At 38.7% G+C, this 23,143-nt stretch overlaps 1 protein-coding gene across 11 annotated transcripts in view; it reads right to left on the bottom strand.

Annotated features, from left to right (window-relative positions):
- Positions 1 to 23,143, bottom strand: part of EZH2 (enhancer of zeste 2 polycomb repressive complex 2 subunit) — a 55,125-nt gene that overhangs the window by 14,808 nt on the left and 17,174 nt on the right. For 2 of the 11 annotated variants that reach the window (XM_032483261.1, XM_032483271.1), the window contains exons 2-9: positions 19,131 to 19,254; positions 18,413 to 18,563; positions 10,632 to 10,810; positions 7,199 to 7,315; positions 4,227 to 4,347; positions 3,354 to 3,494; positions 2,288 to 2,390; positions 1,651 to 1,814 (exon numbers count right to left, since the gene is read on the bottom strand). In XM_032483261.1, the coding sequence (XP_032339152.1) occupies positions 1,651 to 1,814; positions 2,288 to 2,390; positions 3,354 to 3,494; positions 4,227 to 4,347; positions 7,199 to 7,315; positions 10,632 to 10,810; positions 18,413 to 18,563; positions 19,131 to 19,247 (1,093 nt within the window). In that variant the 5' untranslated portion in view covers positions 19,248 to 19,254. Of the gene's footprint in view, positions 1 to 1,650; positions 1,815 to 2,287; positions 2,391 to 3,353; positions 3,495 to 4,226; positions 4,348 to 7,198; positions 7,316 to 10,631; positions 10,811 to 11,210; positions 11,266 to 18,412; positions 18,564 to 19,130; positions 19,255 to 23,143 lie in introns of those variants that run through there. The other 9 variants (XM_032483264.1, XM_032483266.1, XM_032483263.1 and 6 more) reach the window with 8 other exon arrangements.

The following is a 23,143-nucleotide window of genomic DNA, read 5'->3' as shown; positions in this document are numbered from 1 at the left end:
TCTTCGGCAGGGGACCATGCAGCGTCCAGACAGGAACGAAGTCTACAGTGTGAAGTCCAAAAGGGGAGAAAGCTGAAGAGCGTGGCAGCATTTGAACAGGGTGGCTGGGAAAGACTACAGCTGTGTTTCCAGAAGAGACCATAGAAGGTACAGGAGAACGAGCAACACAAGCAGTTTAAGCACAGGGAAGTGAGGACGCGGGCGGGCCAGAAGGAGGGGAGACTTCCCTGGACACCTTCCAGTGCTCTTTTGAAATCGAAGTCCTGTGAATGATGGTTTATTTAAAATACAACAGCTAAACATAAGCCAAGTGCTACTTTAAGTATTTTACACGTGGTAAGTAATAAATTTAATCCCACGACAGCTTATATTATTCCCATTATATAGACAAAGAACAAAAAGCACAAAATGCTGAATTTAACAGGTATGTTTAACAATACCTCAAATAACTTATTTTATCTAAGGAAAATATATACTGTATAATATTTTGTCAAAGTCAGTGTAAAGCAATGAATCCGTTAAGGCTACACTACGAAGAGCCCGGCTCTCGTGAGACGAGAGGAATAGCGGGCCCCACTGCAGGGAGCAGCCGGCCCGCCGGCCCCATGGACGCCAGCCTTCCTGAGGGACACACCCCCTCCTCTCCCCAGCCTGAGTGGCAAGACGACGAGCAGGTTCAAGCTTCACCAAAATTACTCAAATTGGAATAGCACAAGAAAACAACTCTTGCATAATGTTTAAAAGTAATATCCTCCTGTCTTTCTTGGTTCATCAATATGACAAAAAGGTCCATCAGATGCTATATCTATACACGACAAAGTGGAGGGACGATTTCATTGACTCGAAGAAGAGCTCCCACCAATTTTTTTTGCTACAGTGGTATCAGAATGCAATTCAAACATTCTTAAATAAGAAGTGAACATTATTTTTAAAACGGTCATGTATAAAGGGAAATTAAGTGCAATTCAAGACAACTACTTCAAGGGCTGTGTGAAGACAATGAGGCCAAACCAGTAAGATATCTGATAACCTGACAATGGCTGGGGTAACAAATGGCTGACTTCTACGAATTATTAAAAGTACCAAATCATCAACTGAAACCTCATTCCCCAGCAATGTCAGAAAAATAAGTAATATCATGTGTGCCACACTTAAATTTCATTAAAAACATTTTATGCTTTACCTGTATTCAAATGCAGGTGTTTTTAAAAGTAGCTTATTCAGAGAACCCGAAGAAAAAAACAGAACAGATTTAACACTAAATAGATAATATATATAAACACCTTTTTAGCCAATTTCTTGGTCAACAAAAGTTGTCTGTCAATATTGGCACTGTTGCTCTGGGCTATGAGCTGGTTCACAGTAAGTTTTATTATAAAACAACCACTTGGTTAGCATGTATGGAAAAATCACTGACCTGTATTCTGAGTGAGTGGGAGACAGAAGTCCAAACTTAACCTGTGCAAGACTTCAGAGCAACCCTCAAGCAACAAATTAAGTAACAATCCTCTGATCCTAACATATTGTTCAATTGTAACTGCAAGATTAAATGACAAGTTCTAGTGGTAACAAATGACAACACCCAAGTGCTTTAAGACATTAATTCCACAACAAAGGAAGAAAGTGAGAACGTACAATAACGGCACTTACGATGTAGGAAGCAGTCGTACTTAAAACAGCGCCTGCAGAAGAGCGTGTGGAACGAGTGCAGGCTCTGCTCCCTCTGGACAGACTTGGCGTTCGGCCCGTCTATGTTTGGGGTGCACTCGGGAGGGAGGGCACCCGGCAGCTGCTGCTCGGTGAGCTCTTTGTACCTGCGCTCAAGGCGAAACCAGAACTCATTGAAAACAGCTTCTGCAAGGTTTCTGGGTACTCTGTTTCATGTTTATCTTGCCTAAAACACAAAAAAAGGTCTAGCCTACAACAATATTTAGATGAAGAGCCAATTAAATACTATGCCTGGTATATCAAGGAACAAATTCACTGGCGTGATTTACATCTGTCATGAAAAATGTGACTATTTAAAGTGAAGCATGAACTGCACTAAAAATTCTACAAGTGTGCAGACAAATGGCCTCCCACACGAACTCCTGTCAGTTGTGTGTGTGCGCACGCACGCGTGTTTATTTCGGGCACTCCAGACACATGTGCATCAGCTCGGAGCCTCACAGACTCGTCAACACAGGACGCTGGGCTCGGCTCCCAGGCTGCATTGCTCTGGCTCTAATAAACCAAACGGTGAGTTACTCCACACGAGGCAAGACCACCTCCAAAGAACAAATCTTACTTTTCCTTTAGCTCTTCTGCTGTGCCCTTATCTGGAAACATTGAGGAAATAGCTTCAAAAATTTTATCAGAAGGAAACTTCCGAGGTGGGCGGCTTTCTTTATCTAAACAGAGAAATAGAAAAGGGGAAAAAAAAAAAAAGAATGAAAGTAAATCTTTTCTCCATATCTAACAATCTAACAAAGCAGATTTTCCAAGAAAGTATCAACTCTAGTGTTTTACTTACTTCTAACATATTTTACAAGTATCTGGAATGCTGGTAGGTCGGACAAAAATTCAAAGTCAAATATACAAAGTTTTAACTAAGTGCACTGGGAGGCAGAAAACCAAGGTTCTAATCCCAGCTCTGCCACTAACTGATTCTGTGACCTTGGCTGGTCACCGATCCACCTGGGGCTGTTTCCTCATCTGTAAAATGGAGGAGCTAAACTAGATAGATGATCACCAAGGTACTTGTTCTAAAAATTGTACACTTCTCTGAAACTGCAATTTTTCCCCAAATTCTTTTATACTGTCTTAACAACAGGCTTTGTCAAATCTCCACCAACTGTGGGCTCTAACTTGGAATTCTATTTTTCTGGTAAACCATAACAAGTGTGCAGGTTAAAACACATGCTCTGGGGTCAGAGCTTGTTCCCATCACAGCATTTTCTGGGCTGTTTCTTCCCAACACTGTGATAACTTACTTCACACCTCACTAAACCCATCAGCTAACTATACAGTGGATCCAATGATAAAATCCACCTTGTGGAACATTATGAGGATTAAATATATATACATGCATATAAGCGGATGAGCAGACTCCCTGTACACTGTCAATGACCATTCTGTTATGTACCAATAATGATTATGATGATTGCCCAGGGAAACCCAAAAATCATACGTTCTTTTGCTAGTCAAGGGAAATAAAGATGCTCAAGTGCAGGATGAAATGTTACAAATAATATTCTAATTTTGACTACACTACCACTTATGTGATATTTAACAAAAGATTTATCCGCACTCTACTGTTTCTGGAAAATGCTGTAATGGTCACCCACGAACCTGCAGACAGAATGACAACGCACCTTCCCGGTTCTCCTCCAGACCTTTCTGTGTGTCTTCTCTGTCGTCAGGGTCATCTCCATCATCGTCCTCGTCCTCATCACTGTACTGACCAAGTGCGTTCACCAGCTCCACAAAAATCTCGTCATTGATAAATCCACATTCTGAAATTCGCCAAGTCAAATATCAGAAATACACAAAAGTTTATGTTGCCTTTTCTAATTTATGAGAAACAGCTGGGGTCTATCAATCAGCACTATAGCATTATTATTACATTGTGGGAGGAAAGATCATTTTCAGGACTGGCCTGAGGCAAAGTTCGAAGCAGAATTTATCTTTGACACCTGCCATTTTCACAAGTGTCCAGTGCTACAACAACCTAATTCTTCACAAACTAACTATGGGCTTAGCCTCCTTCCAAACAGTGTATCTGACAGACCTCGCTATCCACCCACAACAGGAAAAGACACACATTGCCATCCTGCCAGGCAATTTAACAGGGTCTCCTGGACAAAACACCGGAGTTGCGATTCTGATGACAGAATTTCAGGTGCTGCAAGTGCCTGGTGGGGAAGGTATTTTTGGAGCCCATGTCACACAAGCAGAGCCCTAATCCTCACTAATTTTACTGCTAAAGAATCTTAAAATTGACATACACTCCAACAATTCTATTTAGTTTACGTATTACTGACATTATAATTTGTTATAACTATCTATGCATTATTTTCAAGTGGCAAACATGATCCTTCAATTTAAAAATAGGGAAAACATTGAAAATTTTAGGCTTGTGAGTCCAGGCCAGTCCAGCAATTTTTTCATACCCGTTTTTTAAAAAAAAAAAAATTAAAATATCAATTCTCTGGCCCCCTTTCCAGGAGAATAAATGCATGGCTCACCTCTATCCCCATGTACTTTTCCATCGTAATTTTTTATTAGTTCTTCAATGAAAGTCCCATCCTGGTCTAAAACTTCATCCCCCATATAAGGAATGTTATGTAATACAGTTTCATCTTCCACCTAAAAGTAAAAATATATGTATTTAAAAAGCAGGCTTATCCTAAGTATCAAAATATTCTTTAAGTAAATGTAATTAACTAAAACACAAAAATATTTTTTCGTAAGTAGATGTCTGTATCCAGTTCTCCAAATTTAAAATAATAGACAGCAAACTCTCAAAGCTACAAATAAAAGACCCCTCTCAACACAACATCGTAAACTGACTACACTTCAATTAAAAAATACAAAAAGACCCCTCTCATCAATAAGCAGTTCATCTGAGAGAACTGTTTATAGGAAAAAAATTTAAGAGAAAATACTGTATTATCTAACTTAATCTCATCAATCGTTAAAACTTACCATTATTGTATATCTAAGGAAAAAAATGCTGCAAATCACAATATGATTCCATCAATTTTAAGACACATTTGTATTTTAGATGTTTGAAAGTGTCTTAGGATCGACGAAATATGGTTTTTCAAAATAAACTATAAAAAACCATACCAAAAAAGAAAAAAAACTATAAATATGGATTTCCAAACTTCACTTGACAACGTAATTAAGGGATATTCAATAGAATAAAATTCTAGGAATGTAAAACAGAGTATCGATGGTCCATTAAAGTTTGTGCCAAAAGGATTTACTCTTAGGCATAAAATAGAAACATTCCAGAATAAAATATTTCAATACTGAGATGAACGAGACGCATATGAAAGTCGGAAGTGCTAATAAAGATGACAGGTGAGTTTACATGAAGGTTTTGAAAACAGGAGGAAGAAGGTGCTAGCTTAGCAGGAAAGAGCCAATCCAAAGTTCAGAGAGAACAGAGTGCTACAGAAGACAGGGACAGGAAGCTGACATTCATGGAGGAAGAGAATTTTCGATAAAGAATAAAAAAAGACAGCAATTACAGATAAAGATGCGAAGTTTCCGAAGTCTGTATCTAAATAAGGAGACTAATTTAAAACAAGGATAGGTCTAAGTCTTGAGAGGCCTCTGAACAGAGTATTGGTTAAAAATAGAATTTTAGAATAATTCTGATAAACAGAATGGACTGGCTAAGACTGACAGGAGGACGAAGCCACTACGTCAAGTGCCAGGTGCCCGAGGCTGGCCCAGGATCGCTGGGAAGGAAGATACATGGGAAAGCCAAGACACACACAGGGAACTGTGAGGTAGGAGCAGGCAGGAAAAAGCAATAAAGGGAAATTTTCCAAATAACCCCTACGTAGCACATTCAGGACAGCTGCAGAGTTCATAAAGGTAACAGTGCCTTAGACAAACCAGGAAAAGGGTAACTGGGAGAAAGTGCATATAGGGAATAAAATGAAGACTTAGATATTAAGGGATTGCTCTATTCAGATTCAAGCTTATATACAAGAATAGTTCCATCACATCGCACTTGCACTAATCCCATTTAATCTAGGAGAGTGAATTATTTTGAACACAAGCCAAAATTAAATGACAACTGGCTATTTTGTCTTCCCAAATGTATCCATATAACCTTTGCTCCTCAAAACACATCCCAGTCAGAACAGCCTGCCTAATCTGGCTTTCAGCAGCAGCAAAATCCACAGATGATTCATAAATACTATTTACTGACAACATCAAACACTATATTCTTTCAGAATTTCAGTCTGAAAATATGAACCCTCCTGTAAGCTTTTTCAACATGATTCTCCAACTTACTGGGGTTTTTTAGGGTTTTTTTTTTTGCTTGAGGTTAATTTTTGCTTTTATTTGCCAGGGTAACTTAACTACAGCAGGTTGCAAACTTTTTTTACCTAAAAAATACATTTTACAATACAATCCAACAAACACACACATATATGTAAATAACTGAAATCAAAGTTTTGCCAAAAATGTCTACCCTGAGTTTTTTTGTTTTTTTAAGACTTCTTTTTGGAGCAATTTTAGGTTTACAACAAAATTGACAGGAGGGTACAGAAATTTTCCATATACCCCCTTCTCCACACATATGCATTGTCGTTATTTTTGTTCACTGGAGTGGTACTTTTTATCTTTAAACTAAGGATGAATGTACGTTGACACATCATAATCACCAAAGTCCACACAAACTTACTGTTTTTGAATATACTCTTAAACACATACACAGTTGCAGAAGAGTATCTGAAATTTGCCTTTAAGCCTCAACTAAAAAATACTGAAAAGTTACTGAAGACGTGAGAAACGTGTTTATTTTTAAAGTCTAGTAAACAATTCTCCTTAGGCTTACCAAGGGCTTCCATCAATATTTTAATAGCTTTATTATTTTATATATCAAATAAGTAGTAAAAATACATATTTCTAACTTAACAAGTCAAGAATGCATACTCAAATTGCTCTTTTGTTCCATCTGCCTTCATCCTACTTCTGTAAAGAATTAAATACCAGCATTTCATTACGAGAGCTATTGTGCCAGTGTTATCTGTGGAAATATGCTTAACCTTGTGTTTCATAAGCCCTGAGAATATTTCATAGTGTACATTATCATTTAATAACACGCTGCCTAAAATTTTTTTAAATAATAAGTTCTCAATTAACAAGACCTCAAAGTCAGACTGAGATTACAGGATACAGACTGACATCTCATAACCTTCATCTTTTAAATTAATTTTTAACCCCAGGTATGGGTTTTGCTTAATATTTTTCCTTTAGAGAATATTTTAACTAGAAAGGTCTAAGAAAAGGGTAACCCTCAAAATGCTTAAAAATACACATATTAAATCGGTTTAAAAAATTACTCCAAATGCTCCCATTTTGATAGTTGTTTTCATTTAGATACTATCTTGACTTACCTTGATAAGAAAATCATCTATGTTTTATTTAAAAGAAGTGATTATCAAATAAGCAGGACACATTATTTACATACCATGAAATTCTGCTGTAGAGGAGACCAAGAATACATTATGGGTACTGAAGCAACTGCATTCAGAGTCTTTAACGGAATGACTTGTGTTGGAAAATCCAAGTCACTGGTCACCGAACACTAGAAGAGAAAAAATAAAATTGACCTGTAAGAATAAAAGGACAATCCGCAGCTGCAGTCATCACATTATTAAGGGATGCTGCCTGCTTACATCACTTGAAAAGGAAACTTCTTTACCTAAGACAATAAGTTCATAAAAACCAAAAAGGATTCTCTCCTCTCTTTTACTTAGTGTGAAAAAAAGCTTCATATTTTGCAAATTTTTCAAAACCCTCCAACCCTTCCCATACTTACCAGCATTAATAATAATCAAATAGTGTGTTTCTCTGGCTTTCTTTATAAATTTCTTAGCTCAATGCTTCATTTCTTTTATATCTCAACCATGTGGAATAATAATATCTACACCGATATACCACTTAAATCTTACTTAATAGAAATATACAAACTTGTTAGGTTAACCTTTCTTATCTGCACCTTCCCTTTTTAAAAACCCAAGTGTAGTTTGCTGCTGTTATCAGATAATATACAAAGTACTAAAGGTAATATGTCTGAGCTTCTATCACAACAAAATGGATTCAAATCATCTCTGCAAGAGTGTAATCTCTAAACTAGTAATAGTAACGATAGCTAATGTTACTAAGCACTTTCTACTTGCTAGGCACTATTTTAAACACATTACATATCTTATATTTAGTCCTTATTACAACCCTGTAAGATGGGGACTATTCTTAGCGCCATTTTACAGGTGAGAAAACTAAGATAGAGAAAAGATAAGTAACTGGCCCAAAGCCATACATTAGTTAGGGCTAGAATTTAAACCCAGCAAGTCTGACTCTGGAGCCTCTGCTCTCACCCACTACACATACTGTCCCGATACCACATTTCTATACGTATCTATACCGGTTAAGTGCAGCTATTCCTCTGAAATACCGTATTTCATCCAACCTACGATGACATCTATTTCAAAGCAGACCATTATCTCCTCTATCACTAAGAAACTAATGTTGCCAATTTAACTACAAGACAATAGTTTCTTATCATAGTGATTCTAAGATGCACGCCAGTTTCAGGTGTTAAAATGTTAAAAAGGTTGCATCTTCGATTCAATGAAATACGGTAAAAATCTGTGCCCAAATACCACAGCACTTTGCATCCTGTCTAGGAATCCGTCTTTTCTTAAACAGTACCACTACCCAATTATCAGGTCTCCAGAGCCTTCTCAAAAATACCCTGGGCATATAATCAATGAAAATAGAGGAAAAAGAAGTAGAACTGAAGTAGTAAAATGAAACCAAAAAAAATCTTATCTATACAACACACACAATTATTAAATGTTTAATTTTTATTTAACAGGACTTAAAAATAGCAGGACTAGATTTGGTGAAATCAGAGTGGAAGTCTTTGGCATCCAGGCCACACCTGGCCCTCAGCCCATCAGGCCAGGGGGATAATCTTGCAATAGTCACAGTCACTGCAGCACAAAAATAGTTCCTTCCTCGTGGAAGCGAAGGTTTAAAGAGAGTAGTTAGGAAGAACTGTGACAGTGATTAACCCATTAATTTGCCTTCCAAAAGGGCAAAGATAAAGATAATACTAGAAAGCTCGTAGCTCAAGTAAATAAGAAGGTGTGAACAGTTTACTAAAACTCCAAAACCCGCGATCTTTTCCTGTTTCACTCTTTGGCCTCTGATACAACTCTCATCCATCCGTCCAATAATAACAGCAGTTAACATTTATTGAGCACGTACTGTGTTGCAGGCACTGTGCTAAGTGCTTTGTATACATCATCTTAACCACTCCTCATCTTGGCCTTTAGCATCACAATTTCACAAATGAGGAGGAGACTGAGGTTCAGAGAAGTAAAGTAACTTTCCTAGTCAGAAAGGTAGTAAATTACCAAGCCAGGATGGAAGCCTAAGTCTGACTCCGATGCCCCAGCCTCATCCCTGCGCTCTAGCTCTCAGCCTGGAGATGCTCTGCTGGCGCAGTGGGCACTGCGCAGGGACACATGACAAGGTTACAGGAGCATCTCCTCCTCCATGCCCTCTTCTCGTCTACTACTACCACGTCTTCATTCCTTTTTCCTAAGTTACTTAACCAGGTAACTCTGGGGCAAAGAGTGGTTATAATTATGGAATAAAGTATTACACACTGGCCAGTGATTTTAGCACAAAATAACTTCATTTCTTGCAAAACAACTGAACTAGAGTTTTTGATTTTTGTTTTACACCTGGTAGAGGTAAATTAATTCTGTGACTTTAATTCTGAAGACTGCCCCCACAAAGCCTGGGGGGTAAGGGGAACAAGCTGCCTCTCCAACTGACTTATTCACCTGCTTTAACATTTAAATCCAAGGCCACACTTAAGGTAGGACAGCTGAATACCCTGTTCAACCACCAGACAGGAGGATGCTAACTTCGGTTCACTTGTTGGCTCTAATGATGTAGAAAATACGGAGTCTACTGAATGAGGTCAACTGATTTTTCCATGAACAGAAAGAACTCACAGAAGCACAGAAAATAAGACAGCAAAGGTTGCGGCGCTAAGTCCTGCCTCCACGCTGCACCTGCCACACACCTGGGCCCGGTGTCTTAATCAAGCCATACAGGTGTCACCGGGGCCGGAGACAAGCTCTCTGAGGGCAGAGCAGCGGAGGCAGAGCGCGGTTTTACCTCTGTCTCGTGACAATACTCAGCACAGTGTCTCAAAAAAGAGTAGGCACTCAAAAAATGTTTCTGGAATGAACAGACTGATTTTGCTCACTTTCCCTAGTGGAGATTTCAATTTCCCTTTAAAGCTCGGAGAACACCTATTTAGAAAATTGAAGGCCTACACCCACTTCATTATCTATGAAGAATCTCTCTAGAAACCTACCCCACTCTTTACCTATTAACCGTAACTAATAACCATATTCCTTTCATTTATGAAATAATATTCAAATGCAAAAGCATTTGTTGGTAAAACAAGTTTGGGAATTCTTATTTATTGACTTACAGGAAAATTACTCAAAAATCCCAGTTACTTACCAGTAACTTTTTTTCTTTGAAAATGTATCATCCTTGACAGTTTATGTTATTAAGTCTCAGATCACTCAGAGTAGTGAATAGGAGTCTGACCTCATGGGTCTCCACAGCATTTTACCTGATGAGAGTCACATGTCCTGGACTCAGGAACTCACTAGGAGACCTATATCGACAAATTAAATTCTCTAATTCTAGCTCCAACTTGAGGATGACATAAGGAAATTGTTGTAGATAATCCATCATCAATGGTGAAGAAAGAAAACAACTATATTAGTTATCAAGGATGCTACATTTTCAGAGAAACACAGCTTACTGGTAAGTAACCAGGTTCCTCTGAGGATGGATAGACTTACATCAACCAGCTGGTACAATAGGCGACTGTGTGGCTGGACCACTGGGAGCTGGAGAGGGAAGTCAAGCCAAAAATAGTAGTTGTAGGAGTACACAACCAAACTGAGACTCTTGGCAGAAGGCTGGTTCCAAGTAAAAACTGTGTTATGGAAAATCGTAGAGGGAAGAGCAGGTGAATGGCCTGCAGGGAAGGGAAAGAAATTAACACACCCTACTATGTGCCAAGCACTGTGCTAGAGACTTTTACCAAAGTTAATTTCTTTAAAATTCACCACTACCCTGTGAGGTAGGTATGACTCCCCATCTTACAGAGGGACACCCCAAAGGGCAATAGCTATAGCCATCTGGTCTCTAAACAATCTTAAACATTAGAAGGGTTAAGTCCGACTTCCGTATAGTGGAGGGAAAAATACAGTTAGCCAAATTAAAAATATTCTTTACCCTGGTTGGTCCATTTAATTCAAGCCAGAGACACAATGAACTGTTGATATTGTCTAATATCCTTTTGCTTTTCTAAGTAAAAACAATAAGGAACTGTCTCACATCCCAGGTGGAGGGAGGAAGCATCAGCTGCCACCTACTCTGGGGAAAAGCTGAGATGATTCCTGAAACTGCCCACATTCTTTAAGATCTGAGTAGAGAAAAGATGACACACCAAGTTTTAAATTAGCTAGCCCTGCTGGTGAAAATGACAGTGTATATAACTTAATTTCAGACTGCTTCTATGTGAAGGAAGTACTAAAGAAAAAACTGGAATGAGATAAATATAAAGTTTAGATCAAGAAAAGCTCATAGCAGAAGTGAGTTTATAACCACGTTTATAAGGAGGAGCAGAGAAGGGTGGTGAGCGTGTGCTCCAGCAGGAGAGGGTCAGAGGAAAACTCCCGACCCCATCTTGACACAGGCGTATTTAATAAAAGCAGCTCATCAAGGGTGCTGGAGCTAAGGAACAGAAGAGTGGCTCATACCAGACTGTTAAGTTACTTCAATTCTCGCTGCTGAGTATTTATGCTGCAGAGCCGCCGGTCTGGGGAAGAACCTCCACCCAGCAACATGAGGCCCCTGCTCTGAGCTCCCTGAAGCACCACAGGAAGATCTCCTCCCATATAAGCATCAGTCTTACACTTCTGCGGGGAGGGGGGGCAAGTCCAGATTTAAAGTAAAACGGGCAACATTTGGAAAACAATTTCAGGACATTTAAACCCTTACAGCTCTTCCCTGCAGCTTGGCTTCAGAAGCCTGATCCTGAATAAAGAGACCATAAACAGATAAACCTGGTTAGTACAGTAACCGCTAAGACCCAGTGCAGTCTGGGTCTGAGGTGGTGCCTTTCGGGTAAATCACCTCCTCATAACCTGCCACCTGCCTAAAAGACTGGAGATCAGAAACAGAAGAACAGTTACAGGACGTAAGTTGGTAAAACCACAAAAACACTCCACAAAGCCCATGAAGCAGGTCACCATAGCCACATTTGTCCTTGACATGCAAACTCAAGTACCTAATTCAATAACAGTGCTGTGAGGGGTAAATAAGACCATTTCCATCATTAGAAAAAAAAAAAAAAAAGAAAAAGAAAACAAAAACTAAGAAGCAGAACAAAGCAGAAAGTCAGGGTTTCTATCAGCTGGGGCAGCACAAGCTAGGAAGCCCTGTTTCCACAAGTAGACGTGAGGCTTAATGCCACCCAGCAGCACAGGCACCAGCAAGACTGCCACGGACGCGGCCTCTGAGGAGGAGCTCCAAGTCCTGGCTCAGGCGCTAAACCTGCTCGGGTGACCACCAGCAGGGAGGCCAATTTTCCTGATCTTTGTGAAACACATTTATAACTGCTCCTTAACAGCTCACGGATGGTCACTCAGTGAATAGCAATGAAATGACGACAAAGCTAAACAGAGAAAAATTAAAAACAAAATCCCTCACTCACTCTTCACACCAAAGAAAAGGTTAAATGATATTAAAATGTAAAAATTAAAACAGAACTAAAAAAAAGACAGTTGATAATCTTGAAGTGGAGGAAGGCTTTGTAAGTCTAAGAAACCCAGAAATCGAAAGAAATTCTAATTTGACTACATAAAACTTCTGTATAACCAAAATATAGCACAAATAACATCCATTAAAATGGGGGGTCTGCAGAACAGATGATTAAAAACTACTATTTATAATATACAAAAAGTCCTTCAAAATCATAAGAAAAAGTCCAACCCAATTTCAAAAGACTGAAGACCGTAAGAGCCAACTCACGAAAGAAATATAAACAAACAATAGGTACTTAACTTACTGATTAAAGAAAGGTAAGCAAACTTTAATATTTTATCTATCATACTGACAAAGATTAATAAGATTAATATTTTATCTTGGCAATATTGATAAACACTTCCATGAACAGTTGGTGAGAGTGTAAATGTAAAACCTTTGGGGGCAATTTTGTAATCTCTGTTAAAATTTTAAATCTGCATATCCTCTTGACTTATGAATCCTGTTTCTAGGAACTTTTCCTACAGAATTACTCAAGAGGCAAAGATGTGTATGAAGGATATTCACTGAGATGCTAATTGCAAAAGGGAAAAATAAAAGCCTAAGTGTTCATCAATTATGAACAGGGCCACTAATTGTGATATATCCACAGGACCAAGCACTGTGCATTGTTGGAGAGACTGAAGACCTGGACAGAGGCTGTAAAGTGATGCCGAATAGCAGGCATGTTTTATATGGGAGTAATGTTTCAAAATAAAATGTACAGTATCACTTATTAACATGTTATTGTATATAGAAAAAGAAATCTGAAAGAATAAGTTACAGGGTTTGGACTACAGGGACTTTTGCCTGTTTTATATATTTCTTTGTTATTTGAATTTTTGTAATTAGCATTTTGCAATCAGCTTTATTTGAAGAAAAAGATTAAAAACAAGAGTTTGATTAACCCAACAGATAGTCACAATTAGCTGGTATAAAACTGCCTCATCAGTTGCCAAGGTAGCTCACTAATCGGCCCAACCTTCCAAAACAGTACTCAAATAATATTCTTTTATGAAATCTAGTAAAAGAAGATAAAACAGAATCGTAAGCAGTGGGTGTAAGTCAATCCACATTACCAAGCTAAACTGCTACAGAAGCTCGCTCTTATTTCTTGAGAGGAATGAACAGCCTCTAACACTGCAGAGACCACACCAGCATCTCTTTAGGTTTTTGTTCATTCTGTTTTTAAAACAGCTGCCAAAATTCAGTCTTGCATTTTGGGAAGAGACTTGATCTTTGTAATAGTCAATTTAACAGTAATTTTTAAAATACAAACTATATATACAGCAAATTTTTAGAAGAAAAACAGCAAATTAAACAGTTTCTAATTAACAAAATAAATATTTGACATTTCTGAAAAGTTCACTTTTTAAACTTAAGGCATATAATCTTAAATTTAAAATGTGATCTCAAACAGCGTAAGTGTATGATGTATCTTTAATGTATGCTAATGATACATAAACTCAAATGACGTAAGTGATCTTTCTTCAAGTGACCTTTTTGGAAAAGCATAAAATGCTTACATTAGTCTCCTTTCAAAAGACAAAGAAAACCTCCTTTACGATCATTTAAGTAAGGTTCCATCTATTTCAGGTAAGAGAGAGCCAGAAAGCAAGCAAAGGCTGCCATGACTTGAAAAAATTACATGAGCAGAAAGGACTGGCAGAGTTAACACGAGACTCAACCAATAAATGGTTAAGAGAGACAAAGAGCAGCAGAAGGCAACTCAGAATCCAGTTCCTTGAGGAACCAAGAAGGGATGGGTATGTGCAGACTATGAGTAAAGAGACGCTTGCGAGAGCCACTCATCTATTCCTAGACTTGAGAAAAACGACCCGACTCTGCCACGTCTGCTCAAAGGCTGAGCATGCCCGTTGGTCCTACAATCTTGAAATTTAAGAAGGAAAGTAAGCATGTTACTTTGTTGAAAGTTAAAAGTGTATTTAAGTGAAGACCACTCAAGTATACAGAGTACACTAGCATATTATTTTTTCTTTGGGTATAGTATCTAAATTTCTGTTTACAATTAACTGAGGAAAGTGTATCACCACATCAATAAATAATGCAATCAGGTGTTTACATGTAAATAAGATGTTTTTCTTCTCCAACAAAAATAAGTCAAAACTGCAAACCTATGAAAGAACTTACACATTCTGTGTTATTCTGATAGAAGCCACTCCAAAAAAAAAATTCATTTGCAAATATCAAATGATAGGTGATGAACTTAAAATTAAAATCATTTCCGGTATCACTAGGAAGAGCAAACCTGTATGCACTGAAAAGTCCAAAAGATTTTTAATTCTTCATGAGAGGACTGGGAGGTCTTTCTGACACTGCATATATGTTAAACATTCTCAAGAAGCCCCACATTTCTCACTCTTCTTGTTAGTAAACAAGACACAGAATTTTTACAAGAACATTGCATTCTCCTGGGAATCTAAAAATGCATATTGGCAGGATATTTTTGAATTACTAAACCAATCACATCACTTGCCCAGAAGACAGACATCATTTGAGCAAGCATTTCCTTCACAGTCATAATATGTACAGGTAATAAAAATCTTGACAAGAGTCAATGAAGGGGAAAAGTGCCTTGTGGTTTTCAGCAAGAAATGGAGAACACACAACAAGAAATGCACTAGCAAGGACTACAAGAGTTATCTCCTAAACCAGTTTATTCAGCAAAACTGGAAAAACAGACACATTGAGGAACATGATTACTAATGTGCAGACTTATAGAAGATAAAGTTTTTACTGATCGATAAGGTAAAGTAATGAATGTCACCTAGAAACAATTTTTTGATAAACGGCCATATTAACTATAGCAACAAGGGAACATCCCTTGGCCTACACACATTTTCAGGGCTGAATGCTCTTAAAACTGAAGAGCAAAGGAACTAAATGTAAAACATGTTACGGTCACTGTCCACAAGAAGCCAGAAGTACTTTTAACAAGAAAAAAAGACACATACTCTGTATTAAAGTCCAATGGGCAACACTGCTTAGGTTCTCTAACTTTAACACCAAAAAATAAGTACCCACAAGGCTTCTAAAAGCACACATTAAGGAAACAATAGACTAAAGATGTGGTCTCCAGGTTATCTGCAGAGCTCCTTGGTCTCAAGTCAGCATCTACAGCTGTCACTTCATTAGATCAGAAAGTAAACTTAGACATTCTTTACTAAAATAACCTAGATAAAATCGATCATTTTAAAGCTGAGAGTATCCACTTCTACAAGTATAGAAGGGAATAAAGTATGACTTGAGTGAATAACCAAAAATTGTCATTGAATCGTTGTCATGCTAAAGGAGTTAAACTGAAGACAGCATTTATAAAGGATCAGCTAATAAAAATAAGGACTTCATTAAAACAATGTTATAACAGCACTTCCACATGTTGAAAGCCACAGACTTGAGGTGTTTGGGTCAACACTGCAGTTACAAATTCTGCCAAGCCTACTCCTAGAAAGTCTTTGCAAAACAGGTTAATTTATTTATCCTCTTGCTTCTGACTTAATTCAGGCTCTGATTTTAAAGCGTATAAAAGAAACCTGATATATAGCTAGAAATGCTCAAACTGAAGAAAAATAAACAGGGATATAGTCTCATCTGAAAGGTAAGGAGACAAGATACAGATCATTAAAGTCCTTTCCAGTCCTAAAATGTTATTATTTGTTATAACACCAAAAAGTTTATCACCAACTGTATAAACCTTCAGCTTCCCAAAGTCGGTGATGATGGTTTTAAAGGGGGTAGGAGGTAGGAGGAGTAAAAGACAAAACATCTGAAGCAGAATCAGCTATCAGGAGTGGCTCAAAAATGAACAAGCTTGACCAGGTCAGAGTTCCATGCAACAGAAACTGAATTCCTGAGGCTGGCGATCACCTTCCTCCTTTTCCCCTCCTATCTTGTGAAAATGTTTTTTCTCAACCTTCACGGGTACTAAGTTTAGAAAATACTTATTTTATTAAAATGCTACTTTCTTCTTACAACATCTCACAAACTCAGTGAAAAGTGAGCTATCTTTACATTCAATGTCTTTTATCTACACTTGACAAAATTAAAAGAAAAATTGAATTAGTAAATATTCATTTGAATAAACTGTACTCTTAAATTTAACACCAAAAATTATATCATGAGCAACTCAAGCTGTATATAAGTAACGTCCTTTAGTAGTTTCTTAATGTGTCTGAGCAAAGTGTACTCTTCCAGGCCCACATCAGATCATTAGAGCAAGGAAAAACTGCTTAACTCTTCTAAGGCTCAGTTTCCTCACCTGGGAATAAAAGATGGGTAATAAATACAACCATCACGAAGATAACATGAGGTAGAGTACCTGAGCACAGTGCCAGAAACCACTACCGCTGTTAACTTTTACCATAAATGTAAGAGATGTATTCCTCCGGGAAGAAAAAACAAGGTTTCTTTTGCCTTCACCTCAAAATTTCCAGAAGGTCATAAGACAAAATTTTCAAAAGAATCAGTTAGAAGCTCCATCCTGATCCCTTCTGAGAATGTTCTGACTGGCACGGAAAAGAATCCCTTTCACTTTTCATATATTAATAAGTCATTTACCTTTACTGTGTAGGTGCTGAACTTTTCCAGGTGACTGGAAGGTATTAATGATATATACATGTTTATACAATTGCGAGTCAAAGCTTTAAAGGGTTTTCACCTGACAAAATCCATAAATAACTAAGAATCATCCCAAGTCACGCGTCACCATCAAGACCACTAATACCATTGCTGAAATCACCACCAGGTCCGTGTCGAGCACAGACTGAGCTACTGTGACAGCACCGACCTAGTCTTTGAAGCCAGGGTGTCACAGAACCTCAAACAAGCCTCATACAACAGCAAATGAGTGCTGGATTATTACAATATTATTAAAAAATGGCTACTCATTGAAAACATTATTTTAGAACAAATTCTATAGTTCAGATGCTTCGCATATTTAGACATCCGGGTGAACCACCATCTATTCCACTGTGTCACCTATATCTCAAGTCACTTTCTTCCCTCTTTTTGCTTCCATGTCCATTCATATAGCATTCCACACCATATAGCATGTCTTCCTATATAAAACAGGTACTTAAACAGAAATGCTTTAACCAAAATCCTACTGATTGGTTCTGTACTGTATAAATTTCTGCCGTTTTCTTTTCATCTTGCTGCCACTATGTTTCAATGTGTTATTTAATTATAAAATCTAGCATAGATGCTTTCCCTTTAAAACAGTAATTTTAAGGAGTAATTAAGATCTGTCTCGTTCACTCAAAAATTGCTATTAGAAACGCAAATTCTGATCTCTCAACCACAAATTTAAAAATTCTTATAGCAAGAGCCTTAGAATTTGAACAAAATGTATAATAAAAAGCTTTCTCAGTCCATGAGTATGGATGGAAAGAAATATTTTTTACAGCATGGCTAATTCATATGAAGAGGGAGAGAAAAAGACAACTGTGCGTCAGAAAGCCTTGCTCTAACTGGTGATCTGATGAGGACATTCAAGAGTATTTAATCTTAAAGTTCTTTTTTAATGAACAGTCTTTTAAAAATCTAGGAATCTACCTAAAAACAGTGCAAGCATATTCTAAATCCGAGAGCTCTGTTACAGGAATACCAGCAGTGCTACCTAAGGCAGCCATTAACAGTTGCACATTAAAGAGAAATAGCAATAAAAGAAGGGACATCCTGAAGTCAATGGCTTCCTCTCAACAACCAACCAACGTTCCAACAGCAAAAACCAAAATGCACTGATAATTACTACAGCGCGTGAGTTCACCAACCTCCCTGGTCCCGCGCAATGAGCTCACAGAAGTCAGGATGTGCACAGGCTGGATCCTTCGCTGTTTCCATTCTTGGTTTAAGATTTCTGTTCTTTCCAAAATTTTCTGACGATTGGAACTAAACATACTCTTTAAAAAATGAAGGAGAGGAGAAAAGAAATTGTTCATTGTTAGAAAATTTGTAATATCTCTAATGAAGGTTAAAATCTACTGACTTCTCAAAAATATCAGGAACATTCCTTCAAAAGCATATGGATTTTACATGAAATTACTGTTTCCCACATTCTATTAATACAAAATACATCACATTTGTTATTTTACTGAAAGTGGGAGGGGAATATTAAATTATTTCCATCCTTTCTTTGTTAACTTCGTGTATTTTTATATTTTTTCTAAAAAATCACAGCTTTGGAAATACAACACCATGAAACACATCCCTGTATGTCTGGGTCCTGGGTCACACATGCCGTACAAGGTACACTGAAAAGACGATGATTTCCAAGTAGGCTGAATAATCATTAGATTAAAATCTTTCCATCATCATTAATGTGCATGGTACGATTTTTATCTTAATTAAGCAAACCAAGGACCTCAGCTTCCAAGTCTCCAGTTATCTTACTGTAAACGTGACCCTGTACCCTTCTCGGGGAGGGGGGGCATCCTCGATCACACACGCTGTCACGGAGGACACGGTACCTTCACTTCGTCAGCCCGCCTGAATCTCTTGAGCTGCCGCAGCCGCATGTACTCTGACTTTACGCGCTTCCGCCAACAAACTGGTCCCTTCTCAGATTTCTTCCCAGTCTGGCCCATGATTATTCTAAAAGCAATGGTTTCATATTAAAATCGCTAATCTAACCCGCCTGAATATGATCACTTGTGTTTTAATCCCCAGCAAACTAACAATCAACAAAAGAAATGATGTGTAATTACACTGTTGATATTTGCCAGAAGGGTGCTCATTCGTTCTGCATGGTTAAATCCTTAAAACATTTCATTCAAAGTCTAAATTTTCATTTACTACAACTTTTAAAAGACATTTTTATTTACAAAGATACTCCACTCCTAAACTGCAGTCATCCTACAGAAATGTGGCCCATTACAGGGATTAAGTATACAATGACAAGCTATGCGACCCACACTTGCTGAGTGGAAACAAATGTGGACACATATTCTCAGTTTTCCATCGCTAAATTAGCTGTTACAGGCGTAAATGAATGACTGAAAAAGATAAATCAAAAAAAAAAAGTAATTTACATACAGCACTAAAGGTAGAAAATACACAGTACAATATATGATAAATATACAAATTAAAGGACTCCCACTGCACTTTTAACCATGCTTCACCTTAAACACTGATGAAAGTCTGTGGTTCTGCCTCTTGCGGCCCCTCTATTCCCCTAGGGCTTCTCTGCCAGCCAGAGGACAGGAATGCAGGGAGCCCTACCACCTTATCTGGAGTCCAGAGGTTCTAGAAGCCAAATATGTGCAACGTGGGCACAGCCTGTGGTCCACCAGGTTCACACTACAGAGTCTAGAAGGGCGAACTCTTCTAGAACATTTCTCATTAAAGTGTTGATTAAAATCATACTTGTATCTTCAAAAGACTGGAAGGACATCCCTCTGTCAGATGGTACAAAGGTGCCACGTTAGGGATTTCTGCTTTCATTCATTTATGTAAGAGCAATGTGAAGCCACTGAGCATCTGAAGCAAAGGGGAGAAGGGAGATGCCCAGCTGACTGCAGAGGAGCAGGCAGGGGATGGGGCCCTGGAGGAGAATAAAACTCGAAGGTGAGGCCAGGTTAGAGGGAAGGCAGTCCTGTCACTGGACAAGGGGTGATGCAGCTCCCACAACCACGCGGGTGATCAAAGTAAATGAGTCCGAGTTACTTAGGAGGAAACGTGGTAATGATTACAATATGGGGGGAGATGACTTTCACTGGAATAACTGAGTAGGGTTTCACTTGCCTGTTTACACACAGCCCTCAGGCACCGAGAGTTGCCTAAGGAGAAGAATCAGAGGAAGAAAAAGGGCCCAGAGGTCAGTGGGTAACTTTCTGTAGGAATACGCCACCACCAAACAATAACAAAGACGGCAAACAGTGGACTGCTCGGAGCCCAAAGAGGGGCAAAGAAAGTCTGTAATAAAGTAAATCAGGCAACAAATACACAAAGATGAATGAAACGCAGAACTTGCCCTCCTGGAGCTGATATCCCACCTTCAAAGGCCTAAGAGAATATCCATCACAATATGAGATAAACCCGCAAAAGGACCAGGGGCTGAGGGTGGGGGCAGACAAGTAAGGAACCGCAGAAGGAAGGCAGGAAAGGTGGCAACCCAACCTTAAAAGCAGAGCTGGATTTCAAAAGGCCAAGAAGAGGAGGGACTCAGGTATGAGCAAGAGACAGCTGGATCCCGGAGGTGCTGCCAGCAGACCTGCTAACAAGGGTGGGTCCCAGATTAGGCAAAAAGCCCAAATTACAAGGACTGAGGGAATGAGAAGAATGAAGAGATTTTAGAATTTAAGATAAAGACAGTTGAACGAGATCAGAGACAGGACTATTCCTGTAAAGGTTCAAAGTGCAGCCTTGCCTGGGGGCTGCTGAAATGAACAAAGATAACAGTCCTCAGAACCAGAAGATTGAGGTCCCCAGGCCCGCCCCAGAGCCCATCCCAGCTCTGCAGTGACGAACGAAGTGAGGTAGAACGTTAGGAAGACCCTGGGGTAGGACAAAAAGACAAAGTTAGAGAGAAACTGGAGCTTAATTTTTAAAAAACTTGTGGCAACTTTTTGCTTTCGTATCTGCTAGTTAACAGATGAGCTCAAATAATTCGACACAAATTATTTTCAGACATTTAGCACTTCATAAGCCGAGGAACTAGAAAGAAGAGGAATCAGATAAAAAGAAATGGTCCATTGCTTCATGAACTCAAAAACTAACCACAGCTAGTCCCACCTGCTGCCTCCACAAACTCTTGGTCCTTGGAGGCAGCACCTCAGTACCTGATAAAACCTACACTGGGAGCACAGCTTTCTTTTCACTGATGTGCAACATGGGTATTACTACAATTCATTTTTAAGGTACATTTTTTATGCCTTGGTAACAAGGTATCATTACATTAGTTAGCACTTCATGCTTTCTACTAGAACATTCCTTGTCTTACATTCTAGAATACTGTCTGCATTGTTTCTACCATTAGTAACAACATCTCTAAAACAGTATGTCAGGACAAAATCAAAGCTCTTACTGAACTAACAAGCTGCAGATCAACAACAGAACATTCCAGTTGATTCAGAAACACCCTCTTCGTAAGAGGGCACAGATGGATAAATTTCCACGCTTACAAATTTCACAAAGCTCTTCCGAATAAAGACGTACGTAAGTCAAGGTTTTAAATTATAGGATGATCTGGTAAATATGCACACCAGAGGGTAAAAGAGAAAAAGTGTAGTGATTCATTTATGGGAAATTATCAAAATAAGGACCATGACCTCTGAATTAAGAAATAAAAGTGTGCAGACTGTTCTTTTCAAGTATAGGGATATACTCTAACATCCATGGAAACAGGCAGACCCACAAAAAAAGAACAAAACTTAAGGCACAATTTAGAACAATGTTTTACATAAAACAAACTCCCTCCAAATATTATCAAATTTATAACATTAAACTCACATTTCCTGTTCTTCACTCTTTACTCCACTTCACCCCCACTGTAAGTGGGGTGGGGAAAGAGATCCATTCTAAGAAACTTTGGAAATCTGTTTTGACTGGACAGAGGAAGGCTAAAGACGGAAAGAACTGGACAGAAACACTGTCCTCCAATTGGTAAATTTTCTCATGGGGTACCAGGGACAAAAAAGCAAGAAGTAGTGATAGACTAGAGTCACAGCAGTATGAATCATTTATTTTAATACACATGCAGATGGAGAGACCTGCTGCACCTCCAGGCTCCACCCCAGAAGCACACCCACAGCCCATCCTCCAGCACAAGGAAGCTGGGCTCTGGAGAAATGACCGGTTCTAGGGCTGGGACAGGAAAAACACGAGAAAAGCCTGTAGCAGAAAGTAAGGGGACACTCAGAAGATGAAAGACGGGGACATGTCAAAGCCAGGAACCAAAGTGCAGGAACTCCTAGTGGCCAAAGCTGGAGTAATCTGAGCAGCAAAATCAACCACAACGGTATTATCACCGAATTAATAAAATAAGTATCCATGAGTCTATGAGAGAAAGAAATGATTAAATGAGTAAGTAAATGGGGAACGAGGGACAAGCACGGATTTCAAAATACATATGCCTACTTTCCTAGCCTGGCAGCAGAGTCTGGGGAGGGAAAGGTGACGTCCCAGTGGAGAACCAGGAATACATCCCGTCTGTGGTCAGATTGCCGCCGTGCAACCCAATGGGCATTGCACCCCCATCTACTCTTCCCCAAACCTCAAACCTGCAGCCGCAGTCATCGCACAAAAACACCAGATCAGCCCAAACTGAAGGGCATTTCAACCAAATAACTGATCAATAAATAAGGTCATGAAAACAAATTGGGACGGAGAAACTGTTGCAGATCGGGAGATAAGGAGACAACTAAATGCAACATGGTGACTAGATTCTGGAGCAGAAAAACTGGTAAAATCCAAACAGAGTCTCTAGTTAATAGTAACATAGTAATATTGGTTTCTTAATTTTGACAAATGTACCATGGTTACA

Source organism: Camelus ferus, chromosome 7, assembly GCF_009834535.1.
Source record: "Camelus ferus isolate YT-003-E chromosome 7, BCGSAC_Cfer_1.0, whole genome shotgun sequence".
NCBI classification, from domain to species: domain Eukaryota; kingdom Metazoa; phylum Chordata; class Mammalia; order Artiodactyla; family Camelidae; genus Camelus; species Camelus ferus.
Note: the sequence above shows the minus strand (reverse complement) of the source record. Positions and strands in the feature narration are given on the sequence as shown.